The 17798-nt window shown below is 38.2% G+C and overlaps 1 protein-coding gene across 1 annotated transcript in view; it reads right to left on the bottom strand.

Annotated features, from left to right (window-relative positions):
- DOCK1 (dedicator of cytokinesis 1) overlaps positions 1–17798 on the bottom strand; it is a 311442-nt gene that overhangs the window by 241266 nt on the left and 52378 nt on the right. The window contains exons 16-22 of the mRNA XM_026065688.1: positions 16717–16789; positions 14970–15073; positions 14305–14488; positions 8877–8974; positions 5371–5460; positions 4777–4877; positions 3044–3178 (exon numbers count right to left, since the gene is read on the bottom strand). Coding sequence (XP_025921473.1) covers positions 3044–3178; positions 4777–4877; positions 5371–5460; positions 8877–8974; positions 14305–14488; positions 14970–15073; positions 16717–16789 — 785 coding nt within the window. The remainder of the gene's footprint in view (positions 1–3043; positions 3179–4776; positions 4878–5370; positions 5461–8876; positions 8975–14304; positions 14489–14969; positions 15074–16716; positions 16790–17798) is intronic.

Genomic DNA, 17798 nt, shown 5'->3' on the forward strand with positions numbered 1-17798 from the left:
GGAAAGGGACCTCTCTTTTTAAGTGAAAGATGAAAATCAGAATGTTCTTGCCGCTTTACACTGAAACTAATGTTTATCATTTGTAGTACGGTCTTCATAACCCTGTGGGAGCCACAGATATTTTAAAAAGCTACTTAACTAGTACACAGGGGAAATAAAGCTACAGAGAAATTATTAAATCGTGTCAGTTTGCTGTGCAAATTTCTATTCCCCATTTAGGCTAAGATTGGGTGCTATGCAGCACAAATTATTTGTTAACTCCCAATTTCAATAATGGATTTCAGTGTTCCCCTGAACAGATTAGAGGTGAAACCAATACCAAAACAAGGAGTAACTAAACTTGACAGTCCAATAAATCAAGCTGCTTCATGCAAAGACAAAAAGCTTTGTGTTTCATAAAAGAAAATTTGTAATAAACATAAACAAGTTAGCGACAGATGTGTTTCTACTGCCAGTTATTTAACATTCATTTATTCAGTACACCTGGTAATGCACAAAAAACACTAACTATGAGAAAAACAGGATTACACCAAATAGACAGGTTTTGCTACTGCTTTCAAAAATTTAAGGCAAAAAAGCAACATAACCACTGGAATCATTTACTGAGTAAATCAAATAACTGAAAGATATTTCTAAAGTTCACTTACAGTAGTCTGCCTTTATGAACCTTGGTAAACTGAACACCTAGAATTCCCAGACTAATTAGGTTAACTAGGCTTCTACGTATTTATCCAAAACTGAAGCTTGCCTAGCTTCGCATTTCTAAAACGCTGCATACATTCAATCCTCTACTACATTACTATCTTAGAGTTTAAAACACGTAACAATTTTTTTTTTTTTTTTCTTAACTTCAGTAAAGACTGCGTGTTGACATTTTTCTGAAATATTCTTATTGGTAGTGTTTTACAGAACACTGCGACACTTTACATTATAATCATTTCAAAAATCACACCCCTTAGGCAGGATTTAAGTCTTACAGCAGAACAAATTGTGGTGTCATTCAACATTCAGCAGCTTCTCTGATTAAAGCCTAGTCATTGAGAATTGTCTTGCCAACGCTAAAGTACTTTGAATTAGTGCTTAGCATGAGGAAATCCAATGGCCAATATTAAAGGGTCATTTTGTCTGTAAATCTAATCTGCAGCAAGAGATAATTATTTTTTTCTCTTTTAAAATGATTTGTAGGACCAGCAATAATATAAGTGACATTCAGTATTTTATGAATCTCACTGCAAGAATATTACAGAAATAAATTACTTTCTCTAATTTAGAGAAAGGTTGGTGAAGTTGGTAACTTCAGAGCTCTACATAAATCCCTTGTAATAAGTTTGTTATAGTCTGTAACAGTAAAAGGATGGAATCTAAATTAAGACAAATACATGCTAAACTTGCTGATAACTTTTTTCATATTTTGTGTACAAAATCAAGTGCTGATTTCCAAATTAACTTAGAATAATTACTTATACTTGACTTTATGGATAGACGCTCTCTTCAGACAACACCAAATGAGTCACTGTATAGTTCACTATGCAGGAAATTGAGTGTGAAGTAAAAAACAACCTACACAAATTCCCACTGCTCCCCCTCCCCAGAGCCTCTTCCACACTGACAGACAAAAAGAGCTTTCATAAAAACTCAGATGGTTTTCTTATTAAAAATAAGTATCACCCTTCAGAGAAGGGTTTCTGCAGGCCTCCTTTCCACTCTCTCCTCCCCTCCAAAACCAAGGACAAGAGTTTTCCATGGAGAAGGCACAACCCTGCAAAATAGCATCCGACCTCCAGCAGTGTCTTGCTGCTTTGACCAGTGGTGTGGGGGCTCGCAGGAAGCTCTGGATGTTAGCTGTAAGAATACTTTTTTCTTTTAAGAGCAAATATGTCAAAGGCAGCATATAAAATATGCCTTTTTTGCCCTCACTATCAGTCTATTTTACTCTCTTCCCTCTCCACGTCCAGGATCAGCAAACCACAGGTTTCCCCCGAGACCTGCAAGCACCGTTTGTTCAAGGACGAATGTCAGGTATCCCATCCAAAAAAGTTGTCCCTTTATTTTGCTGGAAAATTTTCAGCACCTTCAGTCTTCCCAGAATTTCGCAGTCTGAGGAAAGCCAGGAGCAAGGCTAGACCTGGATCAGGGACATTTCAGTCACAGTACCAGACAATACCACATAATTATTAATGAAAGTCTCCCAAATACTGGCAAGCTTTAGTATTTGTTCAGACACCTAACCTATAGGGCTGCGACACATCTTGATTTTAATACTACCATATGCTTAAGTGCTACTTTAAGATTTATCTCAGTTAGATACACATTTCTTCTATTTACTATTTCCCATACAGCTAGGTTCAAGATTAAGAAAATCTGGCTCTCTCAGGGAATATTTGTCTCCTGAAGTAAACACTAGCACATTAAGATGTCTCTAAAACAGTAAAACAGTGAACAGTGTCTTCTATTTCCTATATGACTCCATAGTTCATTCGACAGTGTGATATGGAACAGGAGTTTAGCTTTCGGGAGCTTACAATGAGTGTTACTTACCCATATTTTTTGATAAGTTTTTACATAAAATTGCCGCTCCAAATTTATACCCTCCCCCTCCCCATTTTGTTCTTGCTATAAGAGCAGCAAACTGACTGATCGGCCTTCTTTACATATTAACTTCCTGAAGTGAGTGAAAACTGAGGTCAGGAAGCTATGAACCATATCTGAAACCAAACTTTGTTACCAAACCCCCCAAAATATAGACTTAACACACCACACAGCTCCCTCCGTACATTTGTAATATGTGTATAAATCAGCTTGGAAAACCTGGGGAAAATAGCTGGAGACAACTGCTGGAAAACAGATGCTGGACCAAATACAGTGACTTGCTACACAATATTATTATAAACAAATAACCAGCATCAGCGTGGTCATAACATGAACTTCTTCATTATAACCACATCAGTGTAAACAAGTCAGAACTACCTCAATACTAGCAATTACCACTAAGGCAGAAATACCACCCCAAATTACTGGAGGTTTCAGCATTCACCATACTTACTGATTGAACAATATCCTGGACCGTACTATAAACTTGAAGATATACTCCAAAGCTTTCATAGCTTTAAAAAGTTGATCAGTGATACCACACTTCTCAGCGTTATCCACATATGTCTTTAAAACTTTAGTGAGTTTTCTGTTTAAAAGCAAACATACAAGTTACAAGTATGCTTACAATCAAGAATTTCAACTTTGACRGTTTTAAAGAAAAGTTACATGCCTAAGCGATACCCATCAAGTTACAAAATTATGCAACCTTACATTTTTGGTTTTGCTTATGAGTAGTTGCAACTTGGAAGAGTCCCTGGTACACTGTTCTTAACAACAAACAAAAAAACAAAACCAAACAAAAACACTATCACGTCATCCAATTTGAAGCCAATACAGCAAGTCTTAATGAAATTTATTTTATGTTGGATATTTAGGGATATTCAGGTTAAATGGCTATTATAAAGATGCAGCAATTAATAATCAAAAAAATTATTAAAAATAATGAAACACTTTGTTATAATTAAACACATAAAATAGGAGTTTCATCTTCAAACAAGGTCTGCCCTTTGCATAGCTTTCCCAGAGATTTTGGGCTAGAAGTTGTGAAGTTTATTTTTCAAAATGTATATAACAGTAGTTGGAAATTCTCTTACTCTGTATTTTAAAGATACCAAATTTGGAAGCGATGCCCTTCTAAAAATAATACCACTTCAAATAACACTTCCAGCAAGTATAAATCAGCTGTTATAATGCGACTTGAGCAGTTCTGTTGTAAGCCATTTCAACTACAGTGTATGTTCCAATATGCACATTAAAAGTAAATAAGCACAACATTATCTATTACTAACAGAAGATTATATTGAATAGACAGGTGTCTTGACAGACATGCATTTATCTTAATAGAAATAAAAAGTCTACAAATTTCAGTATACACTCCAGATAGAGCTTCTCTTTAAGTAAACCAACTTGACCTAAATAAACAAACAAGGGAGGTAGAGGAGGCCGAGATCTCTCATGCCTATGGTCACAAATCAAGCCAGAACGGTCAAATCCTCCACCATCTTCGAGCCTACCCCTGCACCTCCCTCGCTGCCTCTTTAGGGGAGGGAAGCCTGCTTTCAGCGCCTGCCAGCAGGAAGGGCCACCACCGGCACTTGCAGACACGGCCGGCTGCTAGCCGAGGGGTGCTCCAGCCTTCACCCGCTTCCCACCGTGGCTGTAACCCCGAGAAGCGACTGCAGTATCGGAGTTATGACTAAAAGTCTAGGTCTTCACTACTTTAGTGTCAACACTTCCCAAACATCTTCTGGTCACACAACAGAGACTGTGTAAGAGCAAAGTGCTCAGGGGCACACTTAAGACAGCAAAAATAACGAACATCTGTTTTTCTTCACTACCTCCTCCCCACCAAACTGCTGGTGGGTAYTTCTCCACTATGATTGCTAATTGTTATTTCAAGAATTTTTAATAAGAAAAAAATATTCATAAACCAAATCATCACCTCCTTCAAAACTACAAAACCAATACTTTTACCTTGGCATCAGTGGAAGGTTTTATTATTTCAGAAGAGAAAGAAACACTGTGCCTCATCTTCCTCAGAAAGCTTCCTGCCTCTAAGATATATGGGCAAATTCCTACTTAAACTACACAACTAAGTAACCAAATAATAATATCCAGGGGGGCGCGAACAAAAGCCACGTTAGACTCATATTAGGGGGAAAAAAAAGTATTTTTCAAATTTACGTGTAGGCTAATGTAGCACTGAAATGTTTCTTAATGTAGGTTTCCAAGACAGGATTAAAATGTTGAAATTTTCTGTCAGCAATCAGTCCAATGATAAATACCTGAAAAATAAGCATAATTGTTCCATTAGCCTCAGAAAAATCTTTAATTCTGTACATTCRCCAATTATCATTTTCAGATAAGCATTAAAGAGAGGTGGAGACTTTGGCTTTTGGTTATCCTCCCAATACTTTAATATTCTCCTTTCCTGTGAAAGCTTTCTGTTCTTAACAGAGAAAGTTCATTCTTGACATGTGCACATAGTTTTTACAAATGCCCCATACTCAGCTCTTTATCCACTAAAATATATGGCCTTGATTGTTTCCATCCTTACTGGGAGGATGACTATGATGTGATGCAAACGCTTTTGGATCTCAAGTCCAACTGAAACTTTAAATATATTAACCACCTTCCATGCATTTTTAAGCTAAATTAATGAAACAGATCTTATTAGTCATAAACTTCATTCTAGCATTTACACCATATATGTTTTATTGATTCAACAAGTCATTATAGTATCTACAGTTTAGCCCATCCATAACAAAACAAACTTACCAAAGCATCAAACACTAACGTGTCAAATGTCTCACTCTCCGAGTTCTCCATCATTATGTTAAAAAGTGCATCCAATGTATCTTGAAGGAACTACAAATAAATACTCCAGTCATCATATTTTAGAGGAAAAATGAAATTCAAATTTCACACACACCTGGAGACATATTTGCTTTCATTTATACTTTACACAGTACAAGCATTTTAAAAGTTAGCTGGAAAAAGGAACATGTAAATTTTTTTTTCAGTGAATTACTTTTTAGTTGACCATCTATACATCATTACCACTCCAAAAAAACACAAACAAAACCACAACCTCAGGAAAAAAAAGTCAGAAATGGTACACTTGGTACCTGAACAAAAAGTCTAATTTAGCAAATGAACAAAAATATTTCAAGATTCAGTATCAACGTACAATTAACAGGATCATGCAGTTTTTGAGAACTGATGTTTCAGAGCACAGAACAGACAAGCAACTCAGTCCCATGCCAAATAAAGTCATCCTCGGTTTTCAGCTGAACAATACCAAATGCACAGCACGTAGCATTTCACGACTGTGTAGACTCAGATCCACAATTTCAAACAACAGCATCCATGCAGGCATGGGAAAATCGAACACACAACCTTCTGCACCAGCCCAAAACCTACAGGCCTCTATCACTGTGACAGAGAAGACTCTTCACTAGCCAGTTGGCTGGATACCCTGATCTGTGCAACATGAAAGCAAAAGCAGATTAGTGCCAGGGACCCAAGTCAAGCAGAGTGATAAAAGCTGTTTTGGGCATATCTAATTACAGTATTTCTTCCCAGGGACAGCAAGTAGCACATGCATAGACTGGAGATGCTCATTAACACCATCGGTTTTACCAGCCAAGAATTCTGTATCTGGGCCTTTTCTTCTGTCAGATGACAAAACAACATGGGCTCCTCCAAGGCAGGACGAGGATGGATCACTGCCACAGTTTGGGTTTAGGCAGAAGGGGTTCAATGCACATTGTTCTAGTAAGTTTATCGGTCTCAAATGAAGTAAAAGTGTTTTTTGTCTTGCAGACTAGACAAGGTAGGCTTGGGGAGGAATGTCTGAACAAGCATTAGTCAAATGCTTCCAGAGATTACAACCACAAAGAGAAATTATATACATTGTGGGAGTGATGGAAAAACAGCTTAAACTCCCACCTTCCTCCTTGAAAACATTTTGTAAACACAGAGTCTGCTAGACCAAATGCGATTATGTGGACTATTTACTAAATTTGGAGTTCAGTCTCATGAATTAACCTTCATTTAGCAGCTCACTAAACACCGTTGAATGCCAAATAGTCCTCAAAACAAGTGAATGTGGAGCCACAGTCCATGCTACTAATATTTGAAGATGAAAAATAGAGATGCCAAAATGCTCACAGCCAAGTTTTCACACCAATAGTTCTCCTACAGAATTGTAGTCTATCTCACAACTTCACTACAGGATTGGAGGGAAGAAAAAAGTGATAAACATCTTGCCATCCCATTCATTTAATTAAAGGGCATCTGGGACACATGGAAGTTTATACTAAACATCTAACCATTAATTTGCTTAAGGAAGGAGTAAAGCATAGTTCTGAGCTTTTACAGGAGAAATTTCTGCCTTGGTTTGAAGAGAAGTGCTGGCAGTTCCAAAACACTGCCTGGCAAAGTCCCTTTCACAAGGGTAACGGCCCGAGCCGTGCTCATGCCATGACTAATCGAGTCTTTATGTCACATTTGGCCATCATACATAGACTTCCATTGGCAGAGTTCATGTTAGATGGGAAGGTTTAAGTATGTTCACCAGGACTTCATGTAACAGCTAGAAGAATACTCTAAAGTGTACAGGCTGTTGAAGGGACCTATGCTTATTGCTTCTTGTTGCCAAGAGTCACAGGAAAACATTTCTCAAGTAGGGAGCTAGTACAACTAGCCGGACTATTAATTTATATTATCAAGTCTCATAGATCATATGCACAAATGTTATTAAAGTCAGAGCCTCCACTAAAGGAAGATAACATTTACAGTTTCCATGTACTGCTGAAATAATCCATCAGAGCAAGTATCTTTGTCTGACCTCCTCTTAGTCATAAAGAAACACCAGTAGGCAGAGGTATTTTACTGAAGTTAAAAAAAAAAACCACAGAAGTAGTTTAAAAGAAAATTTGAATTTTTTTTTTTAAATATGTACTTTTCATGATACACATAGCCTGTATCATGTATTGTTTAAAAAATATGAARGATGAAGAGCTGAAAGAATAGAAAGAAACAGTTACAAACTAGATATTACTAATGTGTGGAGTAGTCTATGCAGAAAAATCTTTTGAATATTACTGTAAGAGATGGATAAAGTAAACAGCAGTCTTCTAAATAAAGAATTAATGAAAATAGTGAAAAGAGCAATATTAAATGTTCACTCTTCTTTTGTGAGCATAAATTAACTTTTGCTCAGATTCCTATGTAAAAGAACGAATAGGGAGAAGCAAGTCCAAGATTTCATGAGTTCTGCTACACAGAGATGAAAGAATGGGAATGTAGACAGCTGCAGAACTCATTCTAATATTGCCTTTCGTTAAACCTTGTTTGTGCTGCATCTTATTGATGTTTCTAAAAATCACTGATATCCAGCAAGCAGTAATCTGCTGAATACTTTTTGATGTCATTTGGAGACTAGTGACAATTACAAATGACAGTACTATGACAATACTTGTCAGAAGTGTCAGTGTCACATTTTTAGCTCTCAAATGATCCACAACAAAACAGCAGTAAACAGAACCTTCCTGAAAAACAAGTCATATGCAAGATGCTATTTTCACCTCACTATTAATAAAGAACAGTGTCAATGGTCTCAGATGTTTAAGTTCCTTCAAGATGAGGCATTCATTACGCTTCTATTAACCAAATTAAAATCCAAATCAAGTCAAAAAAACCCTTAAGGGTCATCTGTCCCCAATACATTACATCTCTTGACACATGATTAGATTTAATTTAGTATAACACATTCAATAAAGTCTCAGTCTACTCTTTTCCACAAATAAGTCTGGCTTTATGTAGGTCACTACAATCACTCAGTGGCCTTATGGCCTTGGCAAATGTAAATAATTTGGCTCAGCTAAATCTTTTTCAGGAGATATAATTTTAAGAAAATATCAGTAGCATACATTAAGATGTATGCATTTCACATTCATATATTAAAAATGCATTTAACATCACGTAATAATTCTAAGATGTTTTAACCTTAAAGACAAACACTCTTTACCATTGTGTATTTATATATAAAAAATTACTGAAGTGCTAAAAACGTCCTAGATTTTTAGAAATTTGCATTGTACATCTGAAGTGTTCTTTGAGGGGGAAGAGGGAGATTAGTGTACTGAAGGCTGAGAGATACCTGGTCACGGTTTCACATGTACACGTGCGGGGAGCTGTGGGCAGGAGACAATACTTTGAAGTACAGGATTCAGCAAAATTACAATATTAAATTTATTTTTAAAGGAGTAATTTATTACCTTAACCACTTCACCACCATCAACYTTCATTAACTGCTTCAAATTCTGCTGCAACAGATTTGTATTAGATCGCCATTTCAGAAGTCCCAAGAGATCAACTAGGAGTAAGAAAAACAAATATCATATGCAGGACAGTTACTTTCACTCACACACCATAACTACAGTCAGGACAAATAAAACCTTTACTTCCACAGGTCAGCCGTTTTTACTGGACAATAACATATTTCTATTATACGTCTTACACTGCAGAAACCAAGTATAATATTTCTATCATGAAAGAATTTTGAAAGGCTTTCAAAAAAGCCGACTGCTTTTGGCATGTCAGCATTAAAATCTAGGCCAAGGAAGCCTGATCCTTCGGTTTTAATTTTGTTGCACACAGTTGTTTTTAGAAAAAGATGCCAAAATGAAATTAGTCAGCCACCACCACAGTGATACCTACAGGGCTGTGATTCTTTGAGCATGCATGTTTCTAGCTGCTTTGCTCTCGCTGAATAAAGTGAAAACAAAATAAGAGAAAACGCAAGGCAAACCACTGCAAACTAAAAGGTTGTCTGCTTAATAACTCATCATGTCCAGATTCCTTGAGCGCTTCCAAGTGCTGGACGGCTAGGACACAAATCAGATCAGATCATGAAACAAATCAACTGGAAGTGGTCCTGCCCCCAACTTATAAATCCCACTGCTAAGATCGTGTCACTTCATCATTCAATGATAAATAAGGGAACAGAAAATAAGCTCGCTCTCTTCTACTAGTCCTGAAAGAAACAGGGCACCATTTCGCAGTATCCTTCAAGGACAACCTCCCACATGCCAACTGACAACTGTATTTCACCTGCAAATAAGCATGCTAGTAAAAATTAATGACCACGCCAGAATACCAGTAAGTTATACCCCTACTAGCATTGTTTGAGGTGCTACATGAATTGCAAGCAAACTCAAAACCCCAAGCTCGCCCTGCCCTAGCCAATCTAGCATCGAGGAAACATTTCTCCCAGCCTCATTAAAGGTCTACTTCAGTGCAACACAAACTTTCTCTGTAAGTAATCCTCAGCAGAAGAGCCCAAAGAGAGAAAAGACATTTTAAAGACTGCCTTTAATTTTGCCACTAGATTATTAGTGCATGTTACCATTCCCCCCACCCCCAAAAATACAGTTAATATTTACGTGAACTCTGCCCAGGGTAACTCCTACCAGTAATGACAAATGCCCTCCCCCAACCCATCACCCTCACGTGTTTTATTCAAAYATTCAAAGCAATCAACTGCTTATGAAGATCTGCAACTGCAGAGGTGTGTTTATTCCATGAATTATACAGACAGCCAGCACAGCTGCTATACGTTCCCCAGAATCTCTAGTTCAACAGATGAAATAAGATCACTTTCAGCGGAACAGGCTGCAGTTCTCCATGGGATAATTCCCCCTCTGAGCAATCCTCAGATCAAAACAAGCCACCTTCATCATCTTTGTACCTTATTCAGATCAAGATAATTTGTGAWTGTATAGCGATACCTAAATAAGAAATAAAAATAAAACCTTAATCTCTATTAACAATAAAAACAAGAGGTCCAACCTTCCAATTATGCTCTTCACACCTTGACCTGTGTTCATGTAGAGGTTTCCACATGCAGATGCTCAAACTTTTMCTCAAAACTCAGGTGCTGAATTCAAGTTAGATATTTCCACTCTCATTTCAATGTCTTTTCTTTGAAGTAATCTTTCCTCTTGATTTTAAAGATTTGCTTTTCTTCTTTTCATGACTTGTTTTATTTTAATTTTGTATTCACATCACCTTCATTTTTATGCCACTGTAGCACCTGAATTTGTCATGTCATACACACACTGCCTTATTCTTTACTTATTAATTGTATGACTGAATGATTAAGCAAAATTCTTCTAAACTGTTCTCCAAAAGCCTAGTCTCCTTGGTTCCTTGAAATCTTGGGCTTTCCCAGCTTGTGCCTCTGGATCAGTAGCAGTCACTATTATCTAGAGGTTTAAGAGTCCTTCAGGCAGAAAAGGAAACTTAGAAATGCTTTTAGTAAGTGCTATACACACTCTGGCTGCTTCACAAGAGCAAACACATGGGTAAACCACTAGACAGCTYTCTGGTTATCAGTGTTCAGAAAAATTTTTCAGCAAGACCATTAATGTATTTCCAGCTCTAGTCTTATCACCCTAATAATAAAAGGACATCCATCCTGATRGTCTCACAACAGGCATTGATAAGATATACTATCCACAAGCAGTTCATGTAGAAGGGGATGTCACTTTTGATGCCATTTTGCTCCTCCTTCTGTATTTGCTGGTATCTCCAACTTCTAACTGACAGAACAAGACAATTCAGATACCAAAACTCCTTGGCCTATGCTGGAGTAAACAAGACCTCAGTTTGTCACAGCTTGATGAGGCCACTCAGAAGAAGGAAAGCAAAACTACACATCTACACGCACTCCTGACCTGACCATGATGTCACGATCTGGTCCAAAACAGACCTTGCTATCCACTCACCTAAAGAACAGAAGGTCCAAGGTTTCTTGTTCCAGACAAGCAGATCTACTGAGATGCTCCCAATTGCAAGGGGATATCTTGTAACACATGGGATCAAGTCTCATTTCCAGCCTAAAATGAACCACCTTGGGGTGTCTGCTAATGCGGTCAGAACCCCCAACACGTCAGCAGTGGCAAAGCAAACATGAGGTATCAAAGAGACAGCCAGTCCCCTGGAGAAGGCAGGGGACCCAATGCCACTAGGCCTGTTAAGCCACTACATGACAGCATCGCTGTTGATCATCACCTGAACATACAGGTCTCTATCGTTTGATGCAAGCTTCACACTGCCTTAAATTCCAGAGGTCTAAGATAAAGASCCCACCACTTTGCATAAAAATATACTTGGTGTTTACATCACAGAGTTTCTTCAGCCCATAAAGGATATATCTGTTAAGAAGTCTTGAGAGCAGAATAAAAATAGAGGCATATACCAACTGAGTCCTCCAGATACGGCAAGAACATTCTCTTCTGTCTCAGGTGACAAGGGAGGACAATCTGATCAAGAGAAAGTGATGCTGAACAGCACGTTTCCATGCCTCAAAGAGCTGATTTCCTTCCTCATTCATCAGGTTGGTGGGGGGAAGGGTGTTTTTTGGTTGGTTGGTTTGGGCGGTTTGTTTTGGGCTTGGGTTTTTTTTAATTCTTCTCTTGAGCTTACATTGCTACTCTTATTCAAAATGAATTGCAAAACCTAAGAAAAGGCCAGGAGACAACTTGTTGCTMCTAATGCATTCTGCCACAAATCTCTAACACTTATTCAAAGGTTAACTCAGTAAATACCTCAAAATCATGTTCTCTCAAAGAAACTAGCTGAAGTCTCATCAGTGCCAAATTTTACTATTTAAGAGACTTTTCAGACACTAAGGACACAAGGTACTAAYAGAAAAGCAGCATTTATAGGTTACTGTTCTTTAAGAATGGAAATCAAGTTGAGTATCCAAAGAGCTTATACACAGAAGGACAGTCTGCAACATGAAATACAATGCAGAAAAATCTATGGTTGACTAACATACTTTCAAAATTACAAAAAAAAATTAAGCCAATTCTAAAATGCTTACCGAGGGTGAAAAATATTGTAGATGGGCCAAAACATAATTTTCTCCTTTCGATCAGCATTTTGGTAAACAAGCATAATCATGATTTTTTTGTTGTTAAAAAATTTAAAGGAACACTATTAGCTAACAGTTCTACAAAAGTAAAAAAAAAATCAGCTTCAGAAACTACAATCTGAACAGCACTGCCAATTTTTAGGTGAAAAATTAGGTTTGTAGGAGTTTAATAGAATACTTATCCCCTTTCTAAATTGCCTAAGGGGTGATCTTGTTTAGTAATGTCATAATACTTTGAAAGGTTCACCTCTAGGAAGTTTCACAGACAACGTAATTATCAGTAACATTAAATAAAGATCAAAAGTCCAAAGCAAATTATATGCAAATTGCACACAAAAAACTTTCTCTCAGTCTTAATTTTAGTAACATTTCTTCTGTGAAAGCAAAGTCAATATATTGACCACTATGAAACATTTCTAAATACTAATAAGCATTAGGAAACGCTGGGGAAAACCCCTAATAATCTCAGTGACAAACAAAAAGCAGTAAGCAGCCCCGTTCCACGTGCCGGTTTCTGTGGTGTACCAAACCACAAAATCACTGCTTTATTGTCAAGATACAATTCCATATTTGCGATGGAATTCCAAAACTASTTCTGAATTTTTGCTAAGCATCCTCTCAGGCTATAAGACTGCCAGACTGCAGTGAATCTGATGTGCTCTGAATACGAAATACCTAGAATGTGCTTTAATAGAGATATCACTGAAAAGACTGCAGTAAAATTGTGAGGTGACTAGGAAGTCTTATTAGCCAAGTAAGCATCCTCCGTGGACAGAGCTGACCGAAGAAGCCATTAAGTGGCCAATTCCAGCAGTTACCCCCCACCCCAAACCCTCCGCACCCAGAGCCTCCACAGCTGACACGCTCGGCTGCTCCGTCTGTCCRGAGCCCTTGTTTTTCATGAGTCACCAAGAAGGATCCCTTTCCCTCGAATGACTCACTCGCCTCTAAATGACCCACCCACACTCCCAAGTCTCCTTCTGGTGCAGCGAGGAGAACAAGGGATCACTCCATAGCAACTAAGCACAGAAAGGAAAGAGGACACAGGCTGGCTATGTGAAATATTTGCTTCGGTGGCTGCCACGAGCTCTAGTTYCCACAGCCTTCAGATGCAGGCAGCCAGCTGACAAAGATGAAAAATGTACATAAGGCAGTTTTAAAAGGAACAAAATATGCCAACTCCACTCCTAGCACTCTGCGCTGTGCGGAGGTCCCTCTAAATCCTCCTGTCTTCTGTTCACATATCTTCTGCCCAACAGAAGAAGATGGCAAAGCTTTCTTTAGGCCATACAGAAAATATGGACTACYGCACCTTGGAAATCTCACGAAACAGCTTACTTGGGACCACAGCCATGACATCACCTACTCTTGGGAGGGAGCGCGCAAGGGACCACCACTCATTTTCCTTAGTGCTATTCACATCCACACAAGTAAAATGCTGCAGAGCAKGTGTTCAGTACATTTCAGTGCAAGWCTCAACTACSTGACAAATGGAAGAAGCCTAGGTTAAATGGATATGGAAAYACTCTGCTGCATACAGACRTACACCATTCTGAAGCAAAAGAAAGCACACGGGCAGAGCACAGGCTGGATACCACGCTCTTGGCACATGCTTGGGTCGTGTCCAGACAATTCATCCAACACTCCATATTGCATAACTGACAACCCCATGCAGGTGAAGGAGGAGAGAAGAGACAGAAAAGGTCAATGCGCACATCTCCATTCAAATTGCGAGGAACAGAAGCTCTGCAGTTCTATGAACTTACCATTCTGGGTAAGCTTTGTTGAACAAACTAGAGTAGAAATCTGGAAGGAGTCTTTGCTGATGGTGCAGCTTCCAAGGTTCTGCATGCTCTTCCCTGTAGCAGGGTGTCCCTTTTCTTCCAATTCTATTTTAGTGGATGGCAGGCTCAAATACATAGAGGCATCCTCCAGCTTCTTTGCTTCTGCCTGCAGCAATACGAAACAATTAAGAAAATCTAGAAAAAAGCCCCAGTAATAATAAATCTTTGTTTTTACACTGTATATTCTGAGGTTTGCTCCAGAAGTGGAAGTATCCAGTGGGTCTTTAAGAGTAAGAATTCATCACTAACCTATCTACAGCTTAGAGTCAAGACGTGACATTTAGAGGGCTGGAGAAGCAACTCTTCTCCAGCCATAAAAATCCACATAAGTAAGATGCAGAGACAAGCCTTGGAAGCTCAATCATTAAAACATCCCCAGAAAATCGTATTCAAGGTTTAACCATCAATTTGCCACATATGCCAACTGAATAGTAATTGGTATTTAGCTGCTTGTTCTAATATAATATTCTATAACATTYTTCTGTGCAGTTACAACAGAATTCAGTTACAAAGTAATTCACTAAAAGTAAATGATGCTCACACTCATCTGGCTATTATGGAAAGACTAAACTATCTCAAAATTCTACCTTATAAACTATAAGGTCATGTTCTCCATCTCTCAAAGTTGTTCCATCATATCTCATGAGCTTCACAAATGCTAGGGCGAATATTTTCTCAGATTTATCTTTGGCTGTTAAAAATAAACAAAYACATAGTTAAGCATTTAGTAAATATACTCCACCTAAATCTCAAAAAACAGATACCCTGTAAGTGCATGACCACAGTAAAGATTCTCAGATGGAGAAAAGGGTAAAAGAAATTAGGATAGGGTCTTTTACACATAAGATAAAAAACAAAAATTTGAAAAATAAATGCAGAAGGACCTGACCACACCAATAGCAGCTAAATGCTTAATATGTCTAAAATCTGTTTATTGAGAGCTGAATTGAGGCAACTTAAAAAAAATCTGATGTAATTATAATGCCCATGTTTTTCAGACTTAAAAGAATGGCAGTGTTTTGTAACTAGAATAATGATTTAAAGACCAGCAATGAGGACCTCATCTGGGCTCTATCATTTAGAGTGGGAACCCGAGAGCCAAAAGAGGAACTTGATCCACAACTATGGCTGGAGTGCTTAAGTTCACAAAAGCTGACCCACTGCACAGCCAAGTTAAAAAAAAGGCAATGGGGTGAATAGAAACCACAAAGTACAAGAAATAAAACCAGAAGGAAAGTACAATCAACTTGAGATAGTCCAAGGAGCCTATGAGAAAGCACTGTGACCCAAAGGCACAGTCTATAATGAATACTTAATTCTGATCAACCTATTGCATCATCATTTAAATTTGTCTGACTCTAATAATTTGTAGTTCACAGTCATAACTACAACACTCATTTTCTGTACATAGTTTAATGGAATGAGAGCTGCTAGTGAAAGCAAAGTAAATCATTTATTAATGATCAATTTAGAAAACATTCCATAGTAGTTATTTAATTAAAGCTGTATAACATATCACACATGCATACATGGAAAGTATTACAAACCTTAAAATTCATCCAGTGGACATCTGATTAACACTTATTCTACAGCAAAAAGGGTTGCTGCAGATTTTGAAGGGCATTCGTACCAAGCAAGACAATTGCAACGCAATGGCTATATGGAATGAACATCATCGCAACCAAGGTAAGACTCCCAAATACTACTAATAAAACAACTGTTAAAAAAAAATGGATGAAATATCTAGCTGTCTTGGTTTGATTCTCAGCAACTCAAAGGATCTCAGCTGCCAGACACATTACRAGAAAGTCAAGGTGAACCGCAAGCTCTCAAATATCTTTTAGATCAAAATTACTTCAAAACAAACCACAAGTTAACATCAGAACCAGAAGCGGAAACCAAGTTTCTCAACAGCTGGGGCAGGAACTATTGAGGTTAAGCCTACTGCAAGCTCTCTTTGGAGTTTCATTTTACACACAGTACTGCTAGATTTCTTTGCTACTTCCCTACTCATCCTACCTCTCGGATGTGCAGTACCACAGTCCTTCCAGTTACTAACYGAAAGGCTTCATTCACTAGCCCTTTTATTTGACTTGGAGAACTAACTGTKCAGGAAAGGAAAAAGATGATGCCAAAGGTTAAGAGTGAGGAAGAAGTTGTAAGGGGAAAAGAAGTTCAGATCTTAATATAAAATAAGCAGGAAAAATACACATCTTAACCCCCCACTAAAAGCAATTACAATAGTCAACTACAAACCAGGAACTTTAGGCCCATTTCTGCATATTTTAGCACTGGAACTGACAAGAATCATGATGAAAAGGCTGAATTACTTACAGTCCTGTGATGATCTATGACGGAACGTGAACCTTAAGTGACTACGGTTCACATCTTCAATAGGGATTGCAACCTTCAGATATTGGGAAAGGGGGAAACAGGAAGGAGGAAAAAAAGCATTGAGTACTGTATCTTCAAACAGCTTCTACCACTATCAAATTTCATCTAGATGCTTTGAAAGTCAGTTCTGCATTTTCAGCTATGATTTTAGCTTTCTCATATTTTTCAATAAGAGGCTTGACTCTTTCCAAAGAATTAGTGTTAAGGACCAGCCTCGGCTTTGCATAAAAGACTTGAGAGGTCACAATTTCCCAGGGAAAAAAAAAAAAATCACTATTCTTGCACCCAAGAAACAGAAGGAAAGAACCAAACCTGCTAAGTTCCCCAACAAGATCTGTAGATACCCCGGGTCACACGGATGTGACACTTGATCCACACATAACTGATGACAACAGTCATGAGAAACTCATACCAATTCAGGTCAATTACTAACTGCCTTTTTTTTTCTTCCTTCTTTTCTTTTCTCACTTTGCCTTCTATGTTGTTGAAAGCCATTAACTTCCAAAAATGATGTGGGGGAAAAAAACAAACATGGAGACATAACCAACCAGTTAACCAACCAACCTTCTCCCCCAGTATTTTGCTAGAGCAGTCCTATTTTCTTAATCGCATTCACTTTCAGACTCTGCGCTGCCTGCTGCTCCTCAGCTCCACACCTAGGTCTCTGCGACTCTCTGGGAGCCACTTTCTGGCTCCACGTGCAGAGAGAGGACCTTTGGTCTTGAAAGAACAGCGTGCAGGGGCGGGTAGAAGGACTAGCTATAGGTCTTCTCAGTACACAAGCATTGCTTCCACTGACTACAGCTAGACATAATACATTTCAGAATGCTAACATCAGCCTCATTATTAAAACCAGGCACTTAAGCTAAAGTGTTCCTAAGCTGAGCAAATTCAGCAAGCTTAAAGCACAATCAGCCAGATCCCAAAACACTGATGAGTTCATCAGTGGCAATTATGTTTTAACCTTAATATCCTGCTTCTCTATGTCAGTGTCTTGGAAATAAAGTCAATCCACTCCTAAA

This window comes from Apteryx rowi, unplaced genomic scaffold (genome assembly GCF_003343035.1).
Source record: "Apteryx rowi isolate R43461 unplaced genomic scaffold, aptRow1 scaffold_23, whole genome shotgun sequence".
NCBI lineage: Eukaryota > Metazoa > Chordata > Aves > Apterygiformes > Apterygidae > Apteryx > Apteryx rowi.